This window comes from Acanthopagrus latus, chromosome 2 (assembly GCF_904848185.1).
Source record: "Acanthopagrus latus isolate v.2019 chromosome 2, fAcaLat1.1, whole genome shotgun sequence".
NCBI lineage: Eukaryota > Metazoa > Chordata > Actinopteri > Spariformes > Sparidae > Acanthopagrus > Acanthopagrus latus.
The window spans coordinates 5,216,756-5,240,379 of NC_051040.1; the positions used below are offsets into that span (position 1 = coordinate 5,216,756).

Consider the following 23,624-nt stretch of genomic DNA (forward strand, 5'->3'; position numbering starts at 1 on the left):
GAGGGGGCACAGGGCTTTCACAGTGGTCATAAACTGGGCATTTTTGTTGTTGGTGGTGTTGTTTTTGTAATATAATGTTATCACAGTTTAGTTTTGCCAGACTGAGGGAGGTGTCCCTTAACTGAGAATTAACGCCCACTCCTCGGCTAGTCCGAGTAATTATTCAAATTAACAAAATGATGGATAACGAACACAATCATGTAGACTCTACCTGGTCTAAAGCAGTAAAAACACCAAAGAAAAGGCTTTTTGGGATGTAAGCTAAGCAGTGAGCACAGTTATGGAATCACAAATGTTTAATCCCTTGTGCCCAGTTTGAAGGCAATGGAAACATTACAACTTACAGTACGTGTTAATTTAAATGTGCAGTAACATGATATTACAGCGCGGAAGTACAAAAGAAGAGAAGTTGATTTAGACAAGCTTCCCACCCCGATGCCCCCCGCTGGTCGCAGCGCCGCAAACGTGTCATCATAAATTATCATGTATGTTATATTAAGAAACTGATTTGCTTTTCCGTATTTTACATAGAGATCAAAGCTACAGCTGAATTTTTTTTCAGGCTTTCGAGACATTTATTTTCAGTGACAGCGTTTCACACCCTCAGTGCTGTGAGGAATGTTAAACAGAGGCTGTGAGCTAATGAGCTAGCTATTCAAAATCACAATGAGAAAAGAAAAAAGTTTGAACCAGTAGTCCACAAAAAAATATGTAACATGAAACTCCTTTCAAACATGAAAAAAAAAAAAACACAGAAAAAATGCTTTGTTCAATACAAAACATGCTCTGAATCCTAATTTGAGTCCATTGCAGCCAAGAGCATTCCAATGTCCTTGTGAATTTAGAGCAGATAAAAAAAACTCAGGGATGTAACATTTCCATCGTGGCTAAATGATTGATGGGTTCACTGGAGGTTTGCATGGTGTCACATTTCCATCTTTCAGACACCTGTCAAATCCGGTTGTCACACAGGAGCACTGCTGATACTGAGCACATTGTGAGCTACTCTGTCTCTGCATGTGCAAGTCATCTATCATGAGGATCTATAGGACGATCCATGAATAAACAGGGAAAGATGAGATTGCTCGAACACTAATCATAAAAATCTCTCCGGCTCTTGTAATAGCCTGATTTGAATATTGTCCCCGTCCTTCTGAGACCCACCGTCTACTGTGTGGGTCGTTCGGTACAATAAATATATTACAAGTGGTCAAAAGGTGAGTGATTCACATGTAGATCAGAACGAACATTAAATACTCACAGTGGTGCATCAAATCAATGAAAGACTCATCTGTAGGTTGGTTGTTTGGTAAAGCAGGTTTTTATTCAAATGTTCTTTCACAGAAAGATGAGAGGATCTATCAAGGTTATATTTATAGAACACTGTCAAGGTGAAGACACATGGAAATATGTAATTATGTCAGTTATAATTTCAGATTCATTCATGAGATATATGTGTGTGTGTTGTGTGTATATATGTATAAATGTTTTTGTAATCAGTGGTGAATCACATTTTTGCAGCTCACAATATAAACCGTGTGTAAATCCTGCTCGTCCTCTTCTACACTGTATTTGCTGAGTACATAATCCGGCTTCTTTTTCTCCTCACAGTCCCGTGCCAACAATCACATGGAGGAAGATAAATGGCAACATCCCCAAAAAAGCGAGACTTCGGAAGTCTCAGGCCGTGTTAGAAATTCCCAACATTCAGCTGGAGGACTCGGGAACGTACGAATGCAAAGCCGAGAATCCAAGAGGAGGCACTGCTTTCAAAGGACATCTGCAGGTCTACAGTGAGTCTGAAGCATGCTCTCATTCTCTGTTCATGTGTTGTTGAGGGATTGTTTTCAAGGAATAATGGTCCAAACAACTATTAAAATTCTCCAAAAGCCATTTCAGTTCTGCACCGTTTCCAAGGATTTTTCTTGATATAATCTTTCCCAGACACACTATTCTGAAATTCAAGGCTGAAGCCCATCCCTGTGAATTTGCTGAGCAGTCCAAGTACATCCATCGCATATAATCCAAGAGCGATTAATCACCAGCATATTAAATAACCTAATATTGTGTGACCTTTAAGATACGTTGCCAGGACAACTTAAATAGAAGTTTTCGCTCCTATATTAAGACACTGAGAGATTCACAGAGTGAGAAGTCGTGCGGCATTTTATTTCAAAATGTTTTCATTCCAGTGCCCCATTTTATGGACGCTGGCTGTAAGCAAAATTTAAAAGCTTCATATGCCAGCCACAGCCCCGCACTTTGGCCCAACAGCAGTGAACATGACTCTAAGATGTCCGGTGCAAAATAAACATCCCTGAGCGTTTCTGCACCAAGTTCAGTAGCCGAGCCGAGCAAATCCACAGAAAAGCATTTGGCTCTCGGACCTCAAGAACAGACCTTATCCCTTTTTTTTGTAGCACATCTAGGATGCGCATAAAAGTTTCAATATTTTCCCGAAGGCGTGGGCTGTGGAGTGGCACCACTTGTCACTGTCACATCTGGCCAGGGCAACTGCCCCGGGCGCACCATGCTCACAGTCTGGGCATGAAAAGATGGACCGGACTGGAGAAACTCGGACCAAAGCTTCTCGAATGATCTACTAGATCAGTTCTTAGCTTGAATCAGTCATCTATTTGACCAACACTATGTTTGTCACCTAAAAACATTTTTTTATATACAGGTTTGTCATATAAGTTTCAGGACAGACCTCAGTTAAAGAACAATTTCTAATTATCTGAGACACAAGTAAGCGTCCTGAATTACTACCTTTGCCCCTGATCGCGGACTTATCAATGGGTTTGCATGTCCCCCGTTCCTCTCTGTCTGTGCCATGTGCACAGGACCAAGATAATGGACTGCTTCAGCCTTGGTGGGACACATTTCCAAGGCCCTGCACTTCTTGGCAACCTCCATTCTGTTGACATCACAAGGAGAATAGGGAGCCTAATTTGTAGCAGGCTCACGCTAAATGTAATTTACACAGGTCAGCTGGTAGTTTGAACTTCCATTGTGAAGGAGGCTTCCTGACCATAATCATTCAATCAAACGGCACAAAAAAGTATTCTACCGAGGTTGCCATATGCATAGAAAAGCAAAGAACGTGCTCGGCATGTTACTGAAGGAGAGGAGGTTCAATGGCTGTTTTTTTTTTTTTCTCTCCTTTCTGCACACGTTGTACAAGAAATACACGACCACACAATGCGAATTGTTTGGTCCTGACCAGGTGTATCATAGTACACACTAATCTGGATACTTTTGTATTTATTACCTTTTATATTTGATTAAATAAACAAAACAACAATGAAACAAAACATGTCGGAAATCTGTGTCGACGCTTTGGCAATAGGCATGCCAGCATCAGTTTTCCTTTTCTGCACTTGAAACTGCACACACCGACTAATTTGTGCTAATTAATCACATTAGCCACGTGCTAATATCATGTCATTATCCCTAACTATTTAACTTGTCCTTAGACATTTAGGCTACACAAATGGGGTTTTAATTGTTGCTCTTGTGTGTTATTATAGTATAGTTATATATACTTTCAAAATTAAATGTCAAAAAAATTGACTACCCCTTGGTGACCCGCATTTATAAATGTCTAAATTGAGTGTAAACAACACATAAAGAAGATTAAGATGAAGGTGACCCAGTAAAAGGTCCTTGTGAAATGTATATTCTTATAAATGTACAAGAATTGAAAAATGCACAACCACAAACAGCATGAGACCCAGTCGACTGAAAAAAAGCCCACAAGATGAAAAGAGAGTGCATGCAGCCTATACGGTGCCCAGATCTCGCGTAGTGACAGAGATTCTTTGTAGCATGTAGAGCTGGACAGGATCTGCAGACAGAGCCTTGGAAACTCATCAAGTAGGCTCCAGTAAAAAAAAAAGAAAGAAAGAAAAAGAAGCTTCATGGTTACGCACCCCCGGGAAAGGCACTTGCCTAGTTTGCCTATGCCAGGAGCCAGCCATGCAACAGAAGGAGGGAGAAGCAGAATGTGTGCAACTCAGTGCAGCTCTCCACTGGATTTTCTGTCAATTCGGTCCAAACAATCTCAATTATTAAAGATGTCATCAAACTTATTGATTGGGTTGCTCCTGTTTAATAAATGTTTGTCTGGTTGGTGATGTGTGTTGGTCTCGAGGTGAGCTGGTGTACAGAGTTTGCCCATGTGAATACCTAACCCCCTCGCTGTAGAAAACCTGTAGTGTAAAAAAAAAACAAAAAACCTTGGATGTTTAGTACGGTGCACCATTTTAACCTTTAGCCTCTACAGAGAGAATCTCTATAGAATAGGTTTGCACTTTCATTTCATTGTAGTTCTTCGGGGTTGAGGTGCATGCAACACTTATACTGTAGATAAAGAAATGTACATGTGATGGTCATCGATAATTTTCAGATTGTGATTTTCTGCTCCAACTGTTGTGAAACATTTGTCAAAAGATTGTAAATACCACCAGATTACAGTTAAATTAAATTAGAAATAACATAATAAATACCATATGGTGTAACTACTGTCTTTCATTTGTCATTGTAGCTTAAGGTATTACAAACAAGTTGTTCAGTATATTACTAAATCCACGTGAATAAAACCTCCAACTGCGTGTTAACATCCCACGAATGATTCATCTCCTATAAGCACAGGTGACCACACTTGTGCCTTGTGTGCTTTTCAAGGATATATTACTTATTCTAAAAAACTTTTCTTTTTTTTTTTTCTATCTCCAAGCCCTCCCTCAGTGGGTCAGAATGATTAATGATACTCAGATGGATAGTGGAGAGAAGCTCCAGTGGGAGTGCAAGGCCACTGGGAGGCCCAGGCCCACCTATCGTTGGCTTCGTAATGGTTTGCCCTTGACGTCCCAGGTACCTACCTCACTACACAGTACCGCTCTCCTTTTGTTGATTGCACAATGGAACATCTGAATTATTCCAGTGAAACTGCATGTCCACTATATGCAGCATTATACTGTGTAGTATATCTATATTCACATATGATGTTCCTTTACATTTTTTTTTTTCCCTTGTTCCAGGGTCGAGTTGAAATACTGAATGGAGAAGTGACCATTCACAAGGTGCAGCAGGCGGACTCGGGGATGTACCAGTGTGTCGCAGAAAATAAATACGGAGCCATCTACTCGAATGCTGAGCTCAAGATTTTAGGTAATTTTATTTATGCTAAAAAAATGTACAGAACACGACATTGAGAAAAAGGGGTTGTGTAAAATCTACACTCAAGTCTTTGTGAATTTTGAACATTAAGATAATATTTAATACAGGGGACAGAATAACCAATTTGAAGTGCATTACTTTTAGGTTCACTTTGAAATTTGCATTAATCTTATACGTAACATGTGAATTTCTGCATTAATTTAACTGAGTCAGTTATTTAATTTATTCACATTGATTCAACACAATGGAAAAACTTTGCATTATATTAGACACTCTACATTGAATTCATGTAACAAAATTAGATGGAGAGCCCACATGTAATTAAAATGCCTCAAGTCACTGCTTTAGGTCAAATTGGTTTTTTTTTTGGTTTTTTTCACGTGTGTCAAGTGCATGTCTCCATACGCTGAAAAAAAAATGGATTGCGGGCCAAGTGCAGGCATCTGAATGAGGCACTAGATGATAGGTAAGGGAGATTGAAATGCAAGCGGGGAACGCTGAACTGTGAGATGTGTTGATTGCCAATCAATGGTCCCTGATTTAAGCCCTGCAGTGGACGGCATGAATAAAAGAAGGACCCTTATGGTTATATTCAATGAGGTGTCTGCACGCATCAAGTTGAGGGGAATGTGGTACGGTTCTGCGGGGTTCTGAGGAGAATGGAAAGCAGTGACTTGTAGGTATAGATTTATACTAATGGAAGCAAACAGTGGCAGAGAGACATCAGTGGTTTCTTTAATGGAGTTTAATGACTCCATTAGGGTCTTATCTCCACTCTATCGCCTGTTATCAAAGCACAGCCCGCATCACAATCACCATTACTTATGAAAATATGGACCTTTCATCAGGTATTCATTAGCTGACGTTTGCTGTCATCATTTGATAATCAGTGATCAATACTTCGATTTGAACACTGTGAAAAGTTTTCTTTATTTTGAAGTTTTTGTTTCGTCTTTTGTACAAAAGGAAAAACATGAACTTGGAAATGAAAGGACAGTAAAAGCCAAAGAATCTGTGCTCTTCAGACTTCAGGCTGCAGGCTACAAACGTCGCAGCCATACTGAACGGCTGTCCACTGTTCTGTGTTGATGCACTATTTTCTCCTTGTCATCTTCCATACTGGGACGCATCTGGTGACACCCATTCCCCTTTCGTGTTTCCCCGAGGGACAGTTTGATTTACTGTCTGAGTGGCATGCCCTTTTTTGAAGGGGATTCTGTGGCATTTCAAAAAATCTCACGGCAAATGGGCACATTGTTGTTGTTTTTTTTTATGGAAAATCTATGAAACATTTGTCCCTAAACCATCAGAGGAGTAAAATCTACTGCTAAGTTGATGTAAATTCAGTGTGTATTTTCTAGAAGAATTACAAAGTTCTGGATTTTAATGAGCTTTATCTGAGCTGACGAGGAGGTGGGTTTCCAAATCCTTAGAGTCACAGTCACAATGATGATGTTTGGGAGCTGGTGATGAATGTTTTCATAACCATAACCCCCAGGCATCTCTTCCCAGTGACCTGTGCTCTGAGGAGATGTCCACAAGCAAACACTATCAGGACAGATTACACGGCTAATAACAGCCTGCAGATGAGCGATCACTGGGGCTACACGGGGGCAGTGTCTGCCCTCACGCATGTGATCTTGTCCCAGATCCAGCTCTTCTGGGAGGGTGGCGAGTGAGGCAATAAGGGTACCGGGCTGCCACCAGCTGCAGGCCCTGCTCTTATTTTGATTAAAACAAATACGCACAGCAACTGCTCTGTTTTCTGCTGCTTTTCGTATCTAGAGGGACCTGTGCCACTCAGGCAACTACTCAGGCTCAAAGACACAAGTGTTAGCGGGAGAGGGGTCAGCCTGTAGCTACAGATGGGATTGAGTTGTCATTGCGTGTAATGTCACCTAGAAAGCATCATTCAGGATTTGAATAATCACAGCTGACAAAGCCTCGCAGCCTGTAGATGGCCTTGATGCGCAATGCAGCTGCATACCAGTACCCCATCAACTAGGAGCCCGGAGCCTTATTTAGACCATTACTGCTTAATTCATACTCTTGAGTAAGCCATGATTGTTTTAATTGTTTCTTTGATGTATTTATTGTTCATTCATGCGTCCAGGTTAAACATGGGTTGAAAACAATTTTTCATACAACCAGCACAAATCATCCAACCATGTCGTCATTAACACGATGACAGTTACTTAGTAATTTTGCCGCACAACACGATGCATATTTATGTATTTGTTGTGGATACTGAATTAGCACAGCATTAAAACTGAGTATGCGACATTATACAGTTTATAAAGGCATGTAAAAAATGATTATTTGTAATACTTCATGTGGAAAATCTAGTTATTACTTTGAAACAGATTTTGATCATGATGTGTCAGTCTGAACCCTCTAGCACGTTCAAAATAATTACTTTGAAATGCCACAGTTGAAGAGGTGTAACGACTACGATTACGTTTATAATTCTGTTGCATCTTAGTAACCGCATAATGAGTAAACTGCATTGAGAAAAGTTTGGGTTTTTTTTTTACCACTAGGAGGCAGAAGGACTTGGAAAACAAGCTCACAGAAATAAGCTAGTTAAGTCGTGCTGGCGAACAGATGCCACTCGCACATTCTCTCAGTCCCCGCGGTGTCTTATTCCACTGAGCAGGTAGCACGCAATTAGCTAGTGGTAGGAAACAGCTGCTCACAGTTTTATACATGGCAGCATGGTTTTAGTTTGTTTTCGTTTTCGCTTTTCTTTTATCACATAAGGTCAGCACATCTTCAGACACAGGATGGAACGACATTTTAGAAAAGAAGAAGAGAGAAGGAGCAGTTCCTTGATATAGTGTTGTAACTGAAGCATCATTGTCACATTTTAAAGTGCACTACAGGGCAAAGTTACTGATATCCACACGTTAACATCCTTACATACATACAGTAGTGTAGACTTATATACATATTGCAGCTACATATACCTGAAATACTTCTATTCACATTAATCATTTGGTCATTTTTGCAGACAAAAAGTGATAAAATACATGAATTTAAAAAATGTACGTCCCTTTTATGGACATCCTCGACTTTTAGCCAAGAACATTAGTAGTTTTAGTTTTGGTAAGTGTCTTTTGCAAATAAAACAAAATGAATTGTTCTCACTAGAAGCCCTGCAATTGTATCAGTAGTCATTTGATTCAGTGTTTGACCTACAGATCAATGATTGAACACTCATAAAAATAAACTAGTTTATCAGGACTGTGGGTTTTCCTGTGATATGCCTGCTTAAAAGTCTTTCTTTGTTTCTTTTTTTTTTCTTTTTTTTTAAATGCATCTTAAAATGTTGTGCGTCTGTCTTACGCAGCGTCAGCACCTGTCTTTGTCCACAATCCCGTACGGGTCATTGCGACACTTGGAAAAGACGTGTCGCTTGAATGCAAACCCAGAGCGTCGCCCAAGCCCCGGATAACATGGAAGAGAGCAGACAGAAGGATACAGCCCAGCAGAAGGTACAGCAGCTCTCTCAAAGCACCGAGTTTCACTCTCAAAGAGAAGTTTTACATACAGCACCGGTTGTGTCACCTTTAGTGCACTAGCATTTGACTTGATAGAAATACACTGTGTAAGAAAATTCACCATTTATATGCAGCTTGTGAGAGTCCCGAGGCTGATAGGGATCCAGCAAGGACACACCAGTGCAAAGATGAGCAAGTGGCTCCTCAAACTACTCCATAGATTTTCTTCTTCTTCTTCTTCTTCTTCTTCTTCTTCTTCTTCTTCTTCTTCTTCTTCTTCTTCTTCTTCTTCTGTTAAACCAGCTTTAATCAATAAAAACTACAATGCCTCTTCCCAGTATTGCCTTCATTTGGCCATAATTTCACCATCAGGAAATATATTCAGTGATATAATTGTCACTTTATCCAGCCGCAGTATGTGCTGTGCATCCCACCATTTTATAAATGTATGATTGTTTTGATAAAATACCCTGACAGTAATGTCTATTTAGGACTAATTCAGTGGACTGGATATCTGACGTACATCATCACATCGTTGCCATAAAGCTTTTGCCTGCAACGTTGTCTGCTGTGATCTAATATAAGCCGGGGTATTAAAGAGATAGATAGACGCATCGAGGGAGCTGGTATAGCAGTTTTCTACAGTTTGACAAATCTTTGTAATTGCACATTATATCATCATAACATCCAAGCCTCTGCACAGGTACAATTTGTATTATTGAAAAGTAAGAGAAAAGTGTAAAACTCTCAGGAGAAGAGAAAATTATAACGTGCCTTGAAATATCTCTGAAGTAATGATCCGCCTCAGGCTCTTAGCTGTGCATCTAAAACAGCGATACGTTGGAGGGTGTGTTTTCATTGTCTGGAGTGAAACCAATAAAATCTTTATACTTTTTTTAGAAGAAGAATTCATTTTTGCTGTTATCAGGGGGATGGATGGTGCACGTTTTCTTTGCAGGTAGTGGTGGATTAACTCGAGCCTGTTTTTTTTTTATATAAATACTACGCACAGTTTAGTGAAGAAGAAGAATGTTGCTGAAGAAAGTTAATTGCCGTGTTTAAATTATGTATAAAAGCCATGAAAGTTTTGTCTCCCTCAATATTTTTATATTGTTTTTCCTTCAACTTTCCATGGAATAAATGCGAGTTTTATCATTCTAGTTCAGGCCCGTGAGGACTTGTATACATGTCTAGTTGTAACACATCAGAGTTTCATTACTGTTACTGAAATTAAGTGTCACTACTAAAATAAAACACCTCGGGTGCTGGCAAAGCTCCGGAGACTCGTCGTCAACCCCACCTCCTTCTCAGGGATGCTGACAATTTGGACCGCACAATTGCATTTGGAATTCACATGCAGTTTGATGTATCATCTTTTATGAGAAACATCTCTCAGTTGCACCTAGAGGGGGGCTGAGCAGGGCGAGGGGCCATCAATCAAACTGAGCGACGCTGCTGAAATTATCAGTCACTGCTGAGCATCCCAAGTTTTGAATGAGTGAAGAGGAGCTTCTTTTTTTTTCTTATCCTCTAAGATTCAGCAGTCTGCTCAACAGCCTCGCAGCAAGGGCAACCAGTTGATAATCAGATCCTCGGTGCTCCGCTCCTTCAAACAGGCAGCGACAAATCTCCGCGCCTCTAACAGGTGGATGGAAATACAATATTCAGGAGTTTGTTTAACACTGCAATTTCGGAGGTTGTTTGCAAATCTGCGAAATATTTCATTTTTCCATTAAGAGAAAAATGGTTTCTCTGAGGTTATTTTGGACATCTGTTTTTTTTTTTTTCCTACAAAGGAGCCAGCTTCTGTAGAGCTGATGGATGGGGATAAGTTTGTGAGCGTGTTGCCCTAAAATGTTGATTAATGACCCGGGCCTGTCTGGATCTGATAAAGCCTTTGAGGTATTTGTCAAACCCTTTCAAATCTATTTTTCCAGTGTTGTTGGCGGACACCACGGGGAGATTCATACCTTTTCAAACACCATCATCTAGGTTTTTTTTATTCTTATTTTTATCTTCACACAAAGTCATTTCTTAAGAGAGCAGAAAATTGTTCACAAAAAAATATTGGCAAAGAAGTTTGTTGATCTCCCTCCTCAGAGTAATGTATCATTAAGTGCCGGCATTATAAATGTTATGTAGTCCTTTTCTCTTTATAATCTCAAGGATGTCTACAGTTAGTGTAAGTTTATCACAGATTCCTCTTAAACTGCCATAAACGCTGCTTTTATGAAATATAAATCCAATTAGACATTCTAATAGGATGTTTTTTTTTTCACAATTTAACGGTACTACAGTGAACAAATGAACTGGATAACAGTGTGTGTTAAGGGGGGTCACCGCTGAACCGGAGATCAGCCTTGTGAGAGGGGTGATTATTATCTGGAGGAGCAGGAATAAACTAGAGGAGCCTGGCGTTTTCAGGTCTCGGCCAGGGTGACACCTGAAAGGATTCCTGTCATTACCTATAGTAAAGTGTAAAGAGTTTATGGATGGAAACAACGTTCCATTCTTGGGAGAACAGAGGGAGGAATCGAAGCAGCTTCACGTTTATCTAGCATTGACAGCTGTGCTGACTTAATGAAGGTTTGTAATTAACATGGATTTCCACTAATGTTCCCAGCTTTTGTCTCTTAAATACAAAGTATTAATCCCATTAGTTTGAAAGTATGTGGCGCACTCAATTGAAATCCACATACTCTTTGTGTCAGCGTAATTATGATTTTTTTAATATACATATTGTGAAATATTTAATAAATGTGTTATTGGTTACTGATTCCATATGTGTTGCAGTCTGTTTGGTTTCCCCTCACAACCCTCACCTCAGATTCAGCTCTATATGTTCAAATGCTAAAGGTTTGTGATCCTCTAATGTCTCCTTTATTTCCTAAAGCTTGAAAGTGATTTGCATACTCTGCACACCCAACAGTCCGGATCTTGTCCTTTCTGCCTCAGTGTCCTTGTCGGATGTGAATTTCCTCCCTAATTTGAAAAATGTCTCCTGGCTGCAGATTGCTTCTCAATTGTCTTACGTGTGGCGAGATTTGGTCACGCCTTCGTGACTTTCTCTGTGCCAATTTCGATCACCTTGCCCGTGATGAAAGAGCTTAGTGTTGTAAATATAAATGCCAAACAATATGAATTGAATTAAAAGACGGCGATGCCTCACAGCCTCTCGTCACTTCAATTGTTCGATTTGGGATGAAATTGATTCTCTAATAAAACAAAATAAAATGTTCATCCCCACCGCTGTAGGCAAGGCTGAAATCATATGTAATATAAATATTTGTATAATTTGAATAAAGGGAGGTGTGTACTGGACACTCAGCAGCAGCTCAACGTTATACACATTACTATACCTTGTACGTGATTCCTGCTCTGAGGCCATCTGCTCACACACCTGCTACCAGTGTTGTTACATCCTATACTATCTGATGTCGAGCACTTCATTTTCGAAGACGTTATTTACAAGTCAGAGTGAAACGTTAATACCATATTGCAAGTGTCCTTCAGCTGGATAAGGGGCTGCTTATGAATGCAGGTGTGGTGTTGTTTTTTTCCTCTCTATTACCCATGTTTCCCGGGAGGACAGCTCGGTGATATGCACATCTCGGTTTGACAGCTTTTGGCTTTGGATTCATTGAGCGGCGCAATATTTAGTGTTTTGTCAGGTGGATTTTCATGATGAATGCAACATTAGATTTATGGAAATATTGTTCCCGTGGAGGGACAAGAATCGTGGCATCTGTTTTTTACTTCACGCTGTGTATTGTTCTCCGCAGAAGTTTCCCTTTAATATTTTTAAATTGTGCTGTAATTACTCCAGTAGGCAGCCTATTGTGTTCCAGATCAAGATGAAGTGCATCTTTGTACCCAAACTGAAAGTCAAAAGGAAAACTATGTTCCTTTGTTCTTGACATCAGCACTTTGGTTCTTTACTGAAAATTCGTCCCCATTACCTTAATCTCTATCTTTAACAGCATCTTTGTTTTAATCCTGCTAAAGATAGGGCTACTTAGTGCTATCTGAAAATCAGGTTCATTATCACATTTAAATTGTTGATTGATCTTTTACTGAATGGGGTTTATTTTGTTCTGTTCCCTAGTTGAAGGTTGCACAACAAATACAATCACTGCTCTTGCCTCAGCATCCTCTGGTCCTCTGAGCTTTTTCCCCCCCAACACAAACAACTTACTGTCAGGCGCTTTTTGTCCTTCAGTTCAGCAATAATAACTCGCTAACTGTAAACACAATTTGTACTTCATAATTTTTTTTTTTTTGCTGTAGTAATCTCTAGTGGATGATTATTTAAAGAATATCCGAGCAGTTTGTTTTAACTTTTCTTTCTCTCGTCTCAAGTGATTATTGCTATTCTTGTAGTGCTGACATAACCACGAACATATAACCTCATCCCTGAACTTGTAGTGCAACTGTTGGTACGTGAATTTGCTTCTCATGCCAGTATTGATTTTTGTGTCGTCTCGCAGGATTATGTTGTTACGGAACAACACTCTGAGAATTGTTAACTCCAGCCGAGCAGATGAGGGGAACTACGTGTGCCGAGCAGAGAACCAGTTGGGCTCGGCGGAGATGACTGCCGTGCTGTGGGTAAAAGGTAAGTGATGCCCTCGGGGCCTTTATTTTCTGCCAAATTAGCACAAGTCGGCCACCAGTAAACAGTCCCCAATGTCAACCCCCCCTCCCCAACACCGCCACCTTTGCTCGGGTGCCAGGAAATTTATTGTGCTTGCTCAACCGTGAACCAAGGGCTTTCACATTCAAGAATCATATTACAAGGACACACTCTAACACTGTAAAGGCTTCTGTCTCATAGAAGCACTGCACACAGCCTAGATCCGAGCCAAGCGGGATATTTATCTGACAAAGGTGAGTGTTCATGCCTGAGTCGGGGGTTGGGTTCTGACGCTTTGCTCTGGCAGTGATGTCACAGTCAAATGCAGCTGCTTGACGCTAGCTCTGGGTTAGCCTGAGGTGACAGTGTAGCAGCTTTGTGCTTCCAGACGCCATGCGTGTGGAGCTCAGCCCGAGCAGAGTGGAGGTGACGGTGGGTGAGAGTGTGGTGCTGAGCTGCAAGGCGACGCATGACACCTCCCTGGACGTGGCGTTCCAGTGGTTCTTCAACCAGAGACCAATCAACTTTCAGCAGGATGGCGTCCACTTTGAATACATCCAAACAGTAAGAGCAAGAGTAAGAGCAAAAGTAAGACTAAGAGTAAATCTACCATATTGGCTATCTATCTATCTATCTATCTATCTATCTATCTATCTATCTATCTATCTATCTATCTATCTATCTATCTATCTATCTATCTATCTATCTATCTAGTATTTCTGTTTGTGTAATTGTTCAGTATAAGTGTGAACAATTTATGTATTTATTTTTATTATTTTATTGACTCCCTGATTCATTTTTGTTCATCTTCCTCATCAACCCGTTTAAGCTAAAACGACTTTGTTGTTTCATTTTTTATTTATTTTTTATGTGTCTCACTGCACCAAAACACTTGTTATAACTGCATTAAGAATCAATTTCGCCAAAAGGTCAGACAGCGTCACGTATCATCAAAGACCTGCATCGAATCACATAATTATGTGTATCAGAGTCTAGTTTATTGTTCTGAATTGAAGCCAGGAAATTGTATCTCTTTGTGGAAATGAAAAGACAAATAGAGACCAACTCACGCTGACTTTGAAAGGTAATAAGGGTGGAAACAAAGTCAAAATGAAGCAAATGAATTTGAAATATAATGAAGAAGAATATCATCCTGAAATTGAAACTTTGATATGGCGACTTTTTCCGGATCTTAATGGACATTGCTGCTTTTGTAGACGTGTAACACGCATTGCCTTTGTCTCTCTTATCAGCCAGGGGGCCTCTTGAAGCCAATTTATACCAATTACTTATTTTTGTTTGGCATCAGTCATCCAGCAAAAGTCAACAGATACCGTGTCAAGGACTCTCTCATGAAGACATATACATTCTCCCAGCAAAAACAAAACACACACAAAAAAAGAGGCATTAACCTTTGCCTCCCTTCAACATCAAGGTCTCTTTGTAACGCTGCCATTTCTCCTTCACCTTTGAACTTTTCTTTTTGCTTGAACAATTCAGACCTCCATGTTTTACTTGTGTTTCATTACCAGTTTTTAATTTTCTCCCAGGTTGACTGTATTTGATGTACACTATATGCATTGTTCATACAGATATACCACACTGTTTCTATGTATGTGTATGAGTATTCTGTTAAGTTACAGAAACCAATGGAAAATAAAAGGTCACAGCTGGATCACATTATAATGCTAAATATCACCTAATTACACATGCATCATTATGTGGTTAACTAGAGGGTCCAGTGTGTATGACGGCAGAATCTAATTGGATTTTTGGGAGAAATTAAATGTAATATTCAGAATGATGTTTTCTGCTCTTCGACTGAATCTTTGTGTTTTCATCACCTCAGCGAGAGCCTTTTAAATTGACTGAGGGAGCAGGGCCATGTTTCTACAGAAAGGACAAACCAAACACCGGCTCTAGAGAGGGGCCTTTCATGTTATTCATGATGAGGGGTGTTCAGTTGGTCGCAGTCTGCAAACACACCACAAGACGCCACCACGCACTTTAAGTGTAATCATAAAAAAAAAGTCAATTCAACTTGAGATATTGCTCTTGTTATCTTGGGCACTAAACAGTTTAATGCCTGTTTTTGCATAAAGTTTCAACGAGATTAATTTAGTTTGATGTGTTAACAAAGCAACTTCTCACATCTCCCTCCTTTGTTATATAAAGAAAAAAATCATTAGTGTCTGAACCATAAAATGAAGTTAGAGAGTTGGGAATCCTGTTTATGCTACTATTCCTTTATCAACAGTGGATGTTAAAATCGCATCTGCCCTGATGTGTCCTCTGCTACAACCCGTGCTCTGGAGAGAAAGTATTTGCAGTGACAATCCTTTACAGGCACAACAGATTCCTGGCTGATGCATGGTCTGTAATTTTAATCAGGTTTTGCGCTAAACAGCTGCCTGTAGACCTTGAATTATTCCCAGTCTCGCCTTAGGCATTTCTCATTTCAGCAGAGAGAAAATACAGCTATAGCTGAAGAATGCAGCAGCAAGCGAGCACCTGAATTAAACAGGAATCTCTCAAGCCACATGAGCCTTTACAAGATGTAAAGGAATCACACTTTTTTGTAGGAAGCACATTTAGGCTCACTTAATACCTAGCTTCTTTTATTCCTCTTTCTTTTTTCCCCAATTGCAGCAGTCTTCCACTGTGGATCTGATGATTAGGAGCATCTTGCTGAAGCATGCTGGGAAGTATGGGTGCCGGGCCCAGACCAGCGCTGACACTGTGCTGGCAGAGGCTGAACTTCTTGTGAGAGGTGAGCTTAATGTCTGTCAGTATACCGATACACTGTGACATAGTGTACATTTGAACTGAACATAATACACGTGTTTTATCATATTGAAGAATACTTGGGAAGTTTAGAGAATAGTACAGTCGGTAGGTGTTTTTTTTTTTTTTCTTGAGCTGTGAAATTATGTTAACACTTTCTGTGAATTGAGGAAATTAGCTCCTGAAAGTGATTCGCTCTTCATGGAGACAATCAAACCATAACTATTCCCACATTATTACCTCCATTTGACTGATCTTGACAAATGTTTTTTATAGTCACTGTGATTCAGACGGTTTGTCTGTATGAACAAGTTTAATAAGTGCTGTTAAACTAATTGTATTAAATGTCTTGTGATCAGAAGAATAAGATCTGAGTACTTCTTCCACCTTTGCATGGCAGGAAATTTGAGAAAGCCCTGTCATCCAACCAACACTGAACTGAGCTCTGTTCGGCTTAATGATTGTGTGTAGCAGTGCTGATGATAAAAGACTCACTATGCCAATGAATGATGCTTATAAGTTAAATTGTGATGGAAAATGAGTCGCTGAAGTTTTTGTTTTGAGTGTTAGATTATCATTATAAAACAGCAGCAGAAGACACTTTATCTTTTTGGGATATATTTTTTTTCCATATCATTTAATAGGATAAATCTTTATCATAAAGATATTGGTAGTAATATAAAGTATTGTGACACTGCAGAACTTTTGTCTCCCCCGTTGCAGTGAGAGAAATAACACAAACACTGTCGACGTGCTCACGGCGCCACAGGCTCGTCCACACGCCCTGAGGTCGCTACACCCTTCAGCTCCGGCTCTTGTTAATGTAAAACGCATTGATACTGCGAAATAGAGAGCAAGACTAAATCAGCAGTGTATGAACTGGTTTGGCAATAGCTTGGATGTATCAGAGGCAGGTTTATCTTCAGCCATATCGCCCATCTCCAAAGTATTTAATGATTGTCATTTAACATCAAGCACTAATACAGGGGAGGATTTATGCCATGGCGTCGGGCGCACTAAAAACACGGTGCCGTTCCCATAGTGGCTCAAAATGCATCTTAATGTCCTGAAATGCAAATGCACCTTTCAGTGCCACCTTCTAATGGGCACTTTTTGGGGACACACTACATTGGTTTTCATTGAGTGTACCAGCTGCCAGCTTTTGGTTTACAGCTGTTCCCCCTCGAGTCCTTAGACGTTTGCTGCACTTGCAGATTACATTTACTTCTGAAGACTGAGGTAAACATATGTTCAGCTGTATTAAAACACAGGAAGGTCTACTACACAGTCATGCTCAGCAGAACTGGCAAACTGCCTCCAAAACCCCAGAAAAGAAAGCTTCAATATCCCTTAATCAGCATGAAATCCTTGGCAGCAGATCAGTGTCAGCCAAATTCCTGGTTCAGTTTAGTATGCTGTTTTTTCTTGTCTGTTGTTTGTTTGCGCAGGGCTTACAACAGCGTATTAATGTCGTCGCCATATGCGTACAGCTGCACATCCTTCTTAATGCTTGCATGGATGCATCCATTAGAGTAGCTAATAGCAACAACGTGTGAAGAAGACATCACAATATGGACAAACTTAGAGTTGATATAAATAGCAACACAGATTGTTTTTGGTTCCTCCCTTGTGTCCTGACATGTCTAGAGAATTGATGGTTCAAACTGGTAATTTAATCTCTGTCTCCTCACCCTCTTTCCACCAGGTCCTCCTGGACCCCCTGGAGTGGTGATAGTGGAGGAGATCAGCGATACCACAGCCACCTTGTCCTGGTCTCGCGGTCTGGACAACCACAGCCCTATCAGCACCTATAATTTACAGGCCCGCAGCCCATTTTCATTAGGCTGGCAAACTGTCAAAACAGGTAATCAATAAGGCGCAAACTGCAGCATCTAGATCAGTGAGGTTAATGTTGGGCTGTACACAAAGGCCTTAATCCTGCCCAAAGTCAAGTCGGGAGATGGTGAATCAGCCCAATTTAGAGCAAGGGGACTGCTTTAAGAGACAAAATTACTTGTACTTAATCTAATCAGCCTTTGAAATCTCATCTATAAAGTCATGGATCAAATGTCTTTTACTGCTGTCAAACCAGACACGAACATCCACTAACATCTTTTTTTTCTCTGGAAACGGGAACAATCTGCATTCAGTTGCACGTCAGACGCAGCAGTCGCAGGTGTGTGTCTGCTCCAGCTCCATTCTGATGTGATGGAAACATTGGTGGACATGCTAATTTATGACCCTTTTTCGACACGTTAAAGTTAAGAAGACTTGTAAAGTGATACTGAAGCTAAAGATGGTCTTAATGTCAGCATCTGATCCATGCTGGCATTTTCAACCCTCAATATAGATGAGAAAGAAGTGAGATGTCTCACTCCTTAGCTACTTCCAATTATCAGCTCTGGAAAAAAGTGTTGAAAACGAGTGTCTAAAACATAATGTTACTGATTAAGACTTTAATAAATCAGTAAATGATGAAAATTCTAGGTTTACTCCACAAAAAAAAAACGACCTTATCATACTGTATCTCTGACCAGGACTTTGGTCTCAGATGCCTTTTTAAGACGTTGAAATTCATTTCTACTTCCAGCCGTCCTTGTATTGTCTGATCTTGGCTGTTTTTCAAAAGAACTTAGCGAAAAAGTAATTTGAGCCCGTATCAAATGCCATTGCCTTGAATTTTATTCGGTGTCATGTCATCATGGAGTGGGAAATTAACCTTTTGGGCTTGAATTATAACACTTATCCATGTTCATTTGGTGTAAACGCAACGTTCACCGCCTTAAAATGAATTAGCTGCCTCTTTTTCTGTACCTTGACAGAAAAACCATCAATTACTATTACTTAGCGTTAAAGGATGAGGGCTTGCAGAGCATTGTGTGTAATCCGTCTTAATATGCGGTGTGATAATAATAGCCGAGTTTAAGGTGTGATAATGATTCATCCCCACAGATGTATAAATCATACTTTGTGTACACTCCCCTCCCATCATGTCTGTTCAACCGCATTTAATTCGATAAAGCACAATTAGGACTCTGTGATGTATCGTCAGTGTTGAACTTGTTCAGATTAGCATAAAGGGGATTGGGCTTTCGGCTCCCACTCCTTACAAACACAGTTATCAGCTGGTGTTTGAAGAGCAGCTTGCTTGACGGAGTGGTCTCATTGTGAGCTGCTCCGGACGATAAGGATGTAAGCTCCGCTGCTCGACTGGATGCTGCCTTAGTTAGCACAAAGAGACCCCCCTGGTTCATTTGTGACACGGATATGCTTTCAGTCAATGTTTGTTTGTTGATGCAGGGTCAATATTGACAGAGCTTGATTATAGCAGCCCTATGGCAACTAGATTAGGTGTGTTACCTGCTTGTAATTCAATCCACAATATGTTCATAAAACTTGACTTCTATCTCTCTCAGGATGTGATTTATAATTACTCAGCTCTCTGAGTCTCTGTAGATACTATGAACGTTGATTGGGAACAGCTTCCCCCTCCGTAATGAGTTGCATCTTAAAATTTGCTCCAAAGCTGCTGGAAGGACGCGTTTTTCAAAACAACATAATATACCAGATTCTAAGTAAATTGCATATCGTCACCACCTGGTGCTAAAAAAAAAAAAAAAAAAAAAAGAATGGCAAGTCACAGCTGCTCTGGAGGGGACGTGTAATACTGTGCAGTCCATAAGAACTAAGACAATGACGTGTTTTTGTTTGTCTTTGTTTTTTTGGCTCTGTACTCCAGCTTACTGGATTTAAACTGGAACAATGGCTACGAGGTTCAAGTGTCAACTTGCAGCTTTTACACACAGATACCCACAAATTTGGGGACCAGAAAGTAATTAAACGAGTTTGCACAAAAGTCCTCATATTTAATCTATATAATCCCTTGCAGTTAATGACTGTCTGCAGGCTACAGACATCAGCACATGCTCAGTGTCCTGCCTGCCCTTAGGCAACGGAAAGATATAGTCCCATAAATGTAAATGTAATATGTTAGCATTCTGGGTTATATTGTGTCAATTAAACATTGTTATGGCAATATATATTCACCTTGTAATTACATATCAAACTGATATGCAGAGTTGATGTAGGCTGACTGCTTTGTCTGTACGTTAAGGATCGTTCTTTTGAGAGACTTTGTATTTAAAGGGCTATAAGTCCTACACTCTCCACTCAATATGGATCTATACACTCCTAAACACCCTAAAGCTGAACAGTTGTCCTCAAAGAAGTGTACGTTTTAAAATCCCCTAACAATCTGTACAGAAGTGCTCATGTGGCCCTTGTCTTGATTAACAACACTCTTGTGTGCAGACCCCGACCCGGTGACAGGGGACATGGAGTCAGCCATGGCTGTGGAGCTCAACCCCTGGGTGGAGTACGAGTTCAGAGTGGTGGCAAGCAATGCGATCGGGACAGGAGATCCCAGCGCACCATCAAGAGGAGTTAGGACTAAAGAAGCAGGTAAATCCTCAGAGCTGTCACAGCTGGATTTACTATACACTTCATTCAAGTCCCATTTTTGACAGACATAATCACCCAGTCCAGGAACTTGTTATATAATATACTGACTGCAAATTCCAGCTGATGATTTATTGTAGCTAGAGAGCTCACAGTGGCTGTTGCCTCCACATGGCACTTCACGACTGTATTATAGTGCCATTGTTAATATACTCTATTTTAATTGGGCAAGAAGTTGAAAATAAGCTGCTTATATGAATTTCAACAAGTTTAGTGTTTCCGCTAAAGCAGCCAGTCCCTTAATGGCCTGAGGCAGAGACGGCAGAATACACTGTTTATGGTGGGCAGAAATTGACTGAGACAGGCTGGATGAAGCGCGCCGCTTCACTAACTGCTCGTTTCTCGTCTATAAAATGCAATAATTACAAAGGTCGTCGGTCATTTGACAGTACCTTATTTAATCTGTCCTATCTCTTCAGCATAATTAACAGACTAATTACTGTATCTGCACACAGTCGTGATAATCCATCCCTAAAGTTATAATCCGTGATCCAAATGTCAGCATAGGGGTGCAAAATTCAAATTACAGCAGTGGAAGCTACTATCACTCTCAGTTTTATTGACAGTTATTTTAATGCATGCACAAATAACACTGAACTATAACTATACACTGTTAATGTTTTCTTATGTCATTCAAAGTCAATTTACTTCAGTTATATTTTGAACACATAATGAAAACAGTGTTTTGTTTGCAGTTATGATCTTTTGACTCACAGTACATATACATTTTTAATCATCATGACACATTATTCACACGTTGTATTTTTATTTTATAAGGAAATTAGAGATAACTTTTGATAAATGTGGCTTAAATGTAGGGGCTTTTAAAAATGTGTACTACAACCTGAAAAGTACATTTTTGTATTCTTCCTCAGTTTTCAGAACACATTGAAGTGAGTTTTTGTGCGTTGGGTCATTGATGTTTAACCTTTCTGTTTCAAACAGTCCCATCGGTGGCACCAGCAAACGTTAGTGGAGGGAATGGCCGCAGGCATGAACTGGTCATCTCGTGGGAGGTAGGTCCGCTGCCAAACTGCTTCAGCCACACAACATGCAGAAATGTGCAAAAACACAAATGTCACCGTGGGTCGGGGGGTTCAGTAGAGCAGAGTAAGATTTTTTTGAATACGCAGGAGTTCAAGGAAGATTTTATTCAGTCTTCTCTCACGCAAAGATAATGTTTGCAGTTTCCTGTTTTATCTACGGATGTCGCCAACATGACATTCAAACTGTGGAATGTTTCCAAACCTCTTAGCAGGGATATAACGATGACATACTGTAGATCTAATGAAAATAAATATATCTACATGCTGTATCAGATTGCATTTATACTTTCATTACAATTCTGACATCAATAATGCTCAAGTCAGTGGGTCAGTATTTCAAGAGCTAAAGATGCTTGTTTTGAATAGTCTTTGAACAGCCTTTGTTTTTTTATGTTTGTTATATTTTATTCAGATTATTTCTCAGGGACTGTGCACATTAATAAACATTACTGTAAATATGCCAGACTGAGCCATGAGGATAGTTTTCATCTGAAGTCCCTTCTCAGGTGAAAAATGTGTTGCATTATCTTAACAGAACCATCTAAAACACAACCTTTAACCTTTTTATCCCAATAAATACGTTTCAAGTTCTCAGAGGAGATGCTCCGATATAAGTTGCTCTTTAGTAGGAAGGAAATAGAAATGTGTTTTTCTTCTTGTGCACCTCTGAAACAAAGCAGTGCAGCATTTAAAATCCTGGACATGAAACAGTTCCGGTTTGGATTATACGTCATTAAAAATGAAAAAGATACCTGTCACCTGTAAATATCCACCTTTCAATGTTAGAAAGTCTAACATTAAAGTTACAGGAATTCATCATCACTCATTATTCGGGATTCTTTTTAACCTGCTGCTTGAGAATCAGTGTTGTGAGCCAAGAAAAAAACAAATACACCAACTGAAACAAGGGTGACTTCAAACATCCGCGCCGAAACCACAGCTTCGCCTGTGTTCCCTCTGGAATTCGACTGTCACTAAGTAATAAATCCAGCATGTGAATGTGACTTAATAATCATGTAGAGGCTGCTGCTACTGCATGTAGCAATCATTAAAAACCTTCACTTTTTGTTGCCTGGGAATACTTGTCAGACATTATTAAGGGGGATAAAGCACCGTTAATGGACGAGGCTAGTTCCTTGTGGTTCCTCAGCTTGAAGGAAACGGTCTAATGATTTTAAGATATACAGATGATTGCATTACTTTACAGTCAGTTGCATTCACTGGAGGTGAGATATGATGAGTCGCTGCGGTTTTTCTCAGCGTGTACTGGGGACCTGTGTTTGCCTGCTGTCCTATTCCCAGCGCCATCAAAGTGGGATCTAATTAAAACATAGAGGAAAGTTTCTGCAGCGCGAGTGACACGATGATGAGAGGAGTCTGGAGATGTTCCTAAAATGTAGGAAGACGGTTGTAGTGAGGGATTTGCTGGAGTATTTAAAGAACAGTGTAGAGCATAGGAAGCTGACATCTGAGCTCAGACAAGTACTAGCCTTTGATAAAAATCTTTTACATTTTCACTCTCTGTTCTGTCTCAGAGAAAATCCTACAGTGCACAGGAAGTGATTCATTTTGGGAAGTGAACGGTATATTGTGATTGGGCAGAAGAAGATTTGATACTTGAAATTTAACAGAGTAGTTATTTGTTTGCAGGGATTATAGTTTTCTCTTTTTTTAGACTTCAATGAAAAACAAAAAACAAAAATGGATTATTTGCATCACATTTCCAAACATTGACAGGTGTTCTTCACTCGGATTTTTATCATCATAGCTCTATCCTAAGTATGTCAGCTCAAAAACATGAATTATTTGTCAACCCCAAATAAATCCCAGAACCGACCAAAAGTAACTCCTCAAAGAAAACAAAAGTGATCAAATGGAGAAAGATTCCATACATAATAGTTCATAAATAGTGTATAAAGTAAAAGTCATGGAGGTCAAATTCCAAAGTAAATGTTAAACAAG

The 23,624-nt window shown here is 39.9% G+C and overlaps 1 protein-coding gene across 3 annotated transcripts in view; it reads left to right on the forward strand.

Annotated features, from left to right (window-relative positions):
- Positions 1-23,624, forward strand: part of cntn5 (contactin 5) — a 104,764-nt gene that overhangs the window by 73,911 nt on the left and 7,229 nt on the right. The window contains exons 10-19 of one of the 3 annotated variants that reach the window (XM_037082599.1): positions 1,612-1,793; positions 4,739-4,875; positions 5,043-5,172; positions 8,531-8,675; positions 13,169-13,296; positions 13,703-13,902; positions 15,964-16,084; positions 17,804-17,962; positions 20,410-20,559; positions 21,562-21,632. In XM_037082599.1, the coding sequence (XP_036938494.1) occupies positions 1,612-1,793; positions 4,739-4,875; positions 5,043-5,172; positions 8,531-8,675; positions 13,169-13,296; positions 13,703-13,902; positions 15,964-16,084; positions 17,804-17,962; positions 20,410-20,559; positions 21,562-21,632 (1,423 nt within the window). The remainder of the gene's footprint in view (positions 1-1,611; positions 1,794-4,738; positions 4,876-5,042; positions 5,173-8,530; positions 8,676-13,168; positions 13,297-13,702; positions 13,903-15,963; positions 16,085-17,803; positions 17,963-20,409; positions 20,560-21,561; positions 21,633-23,624) is intronic. The other 2 variants (XM_037082608.1, XM_037082617.1) reach the window with 2 other exon arrangements.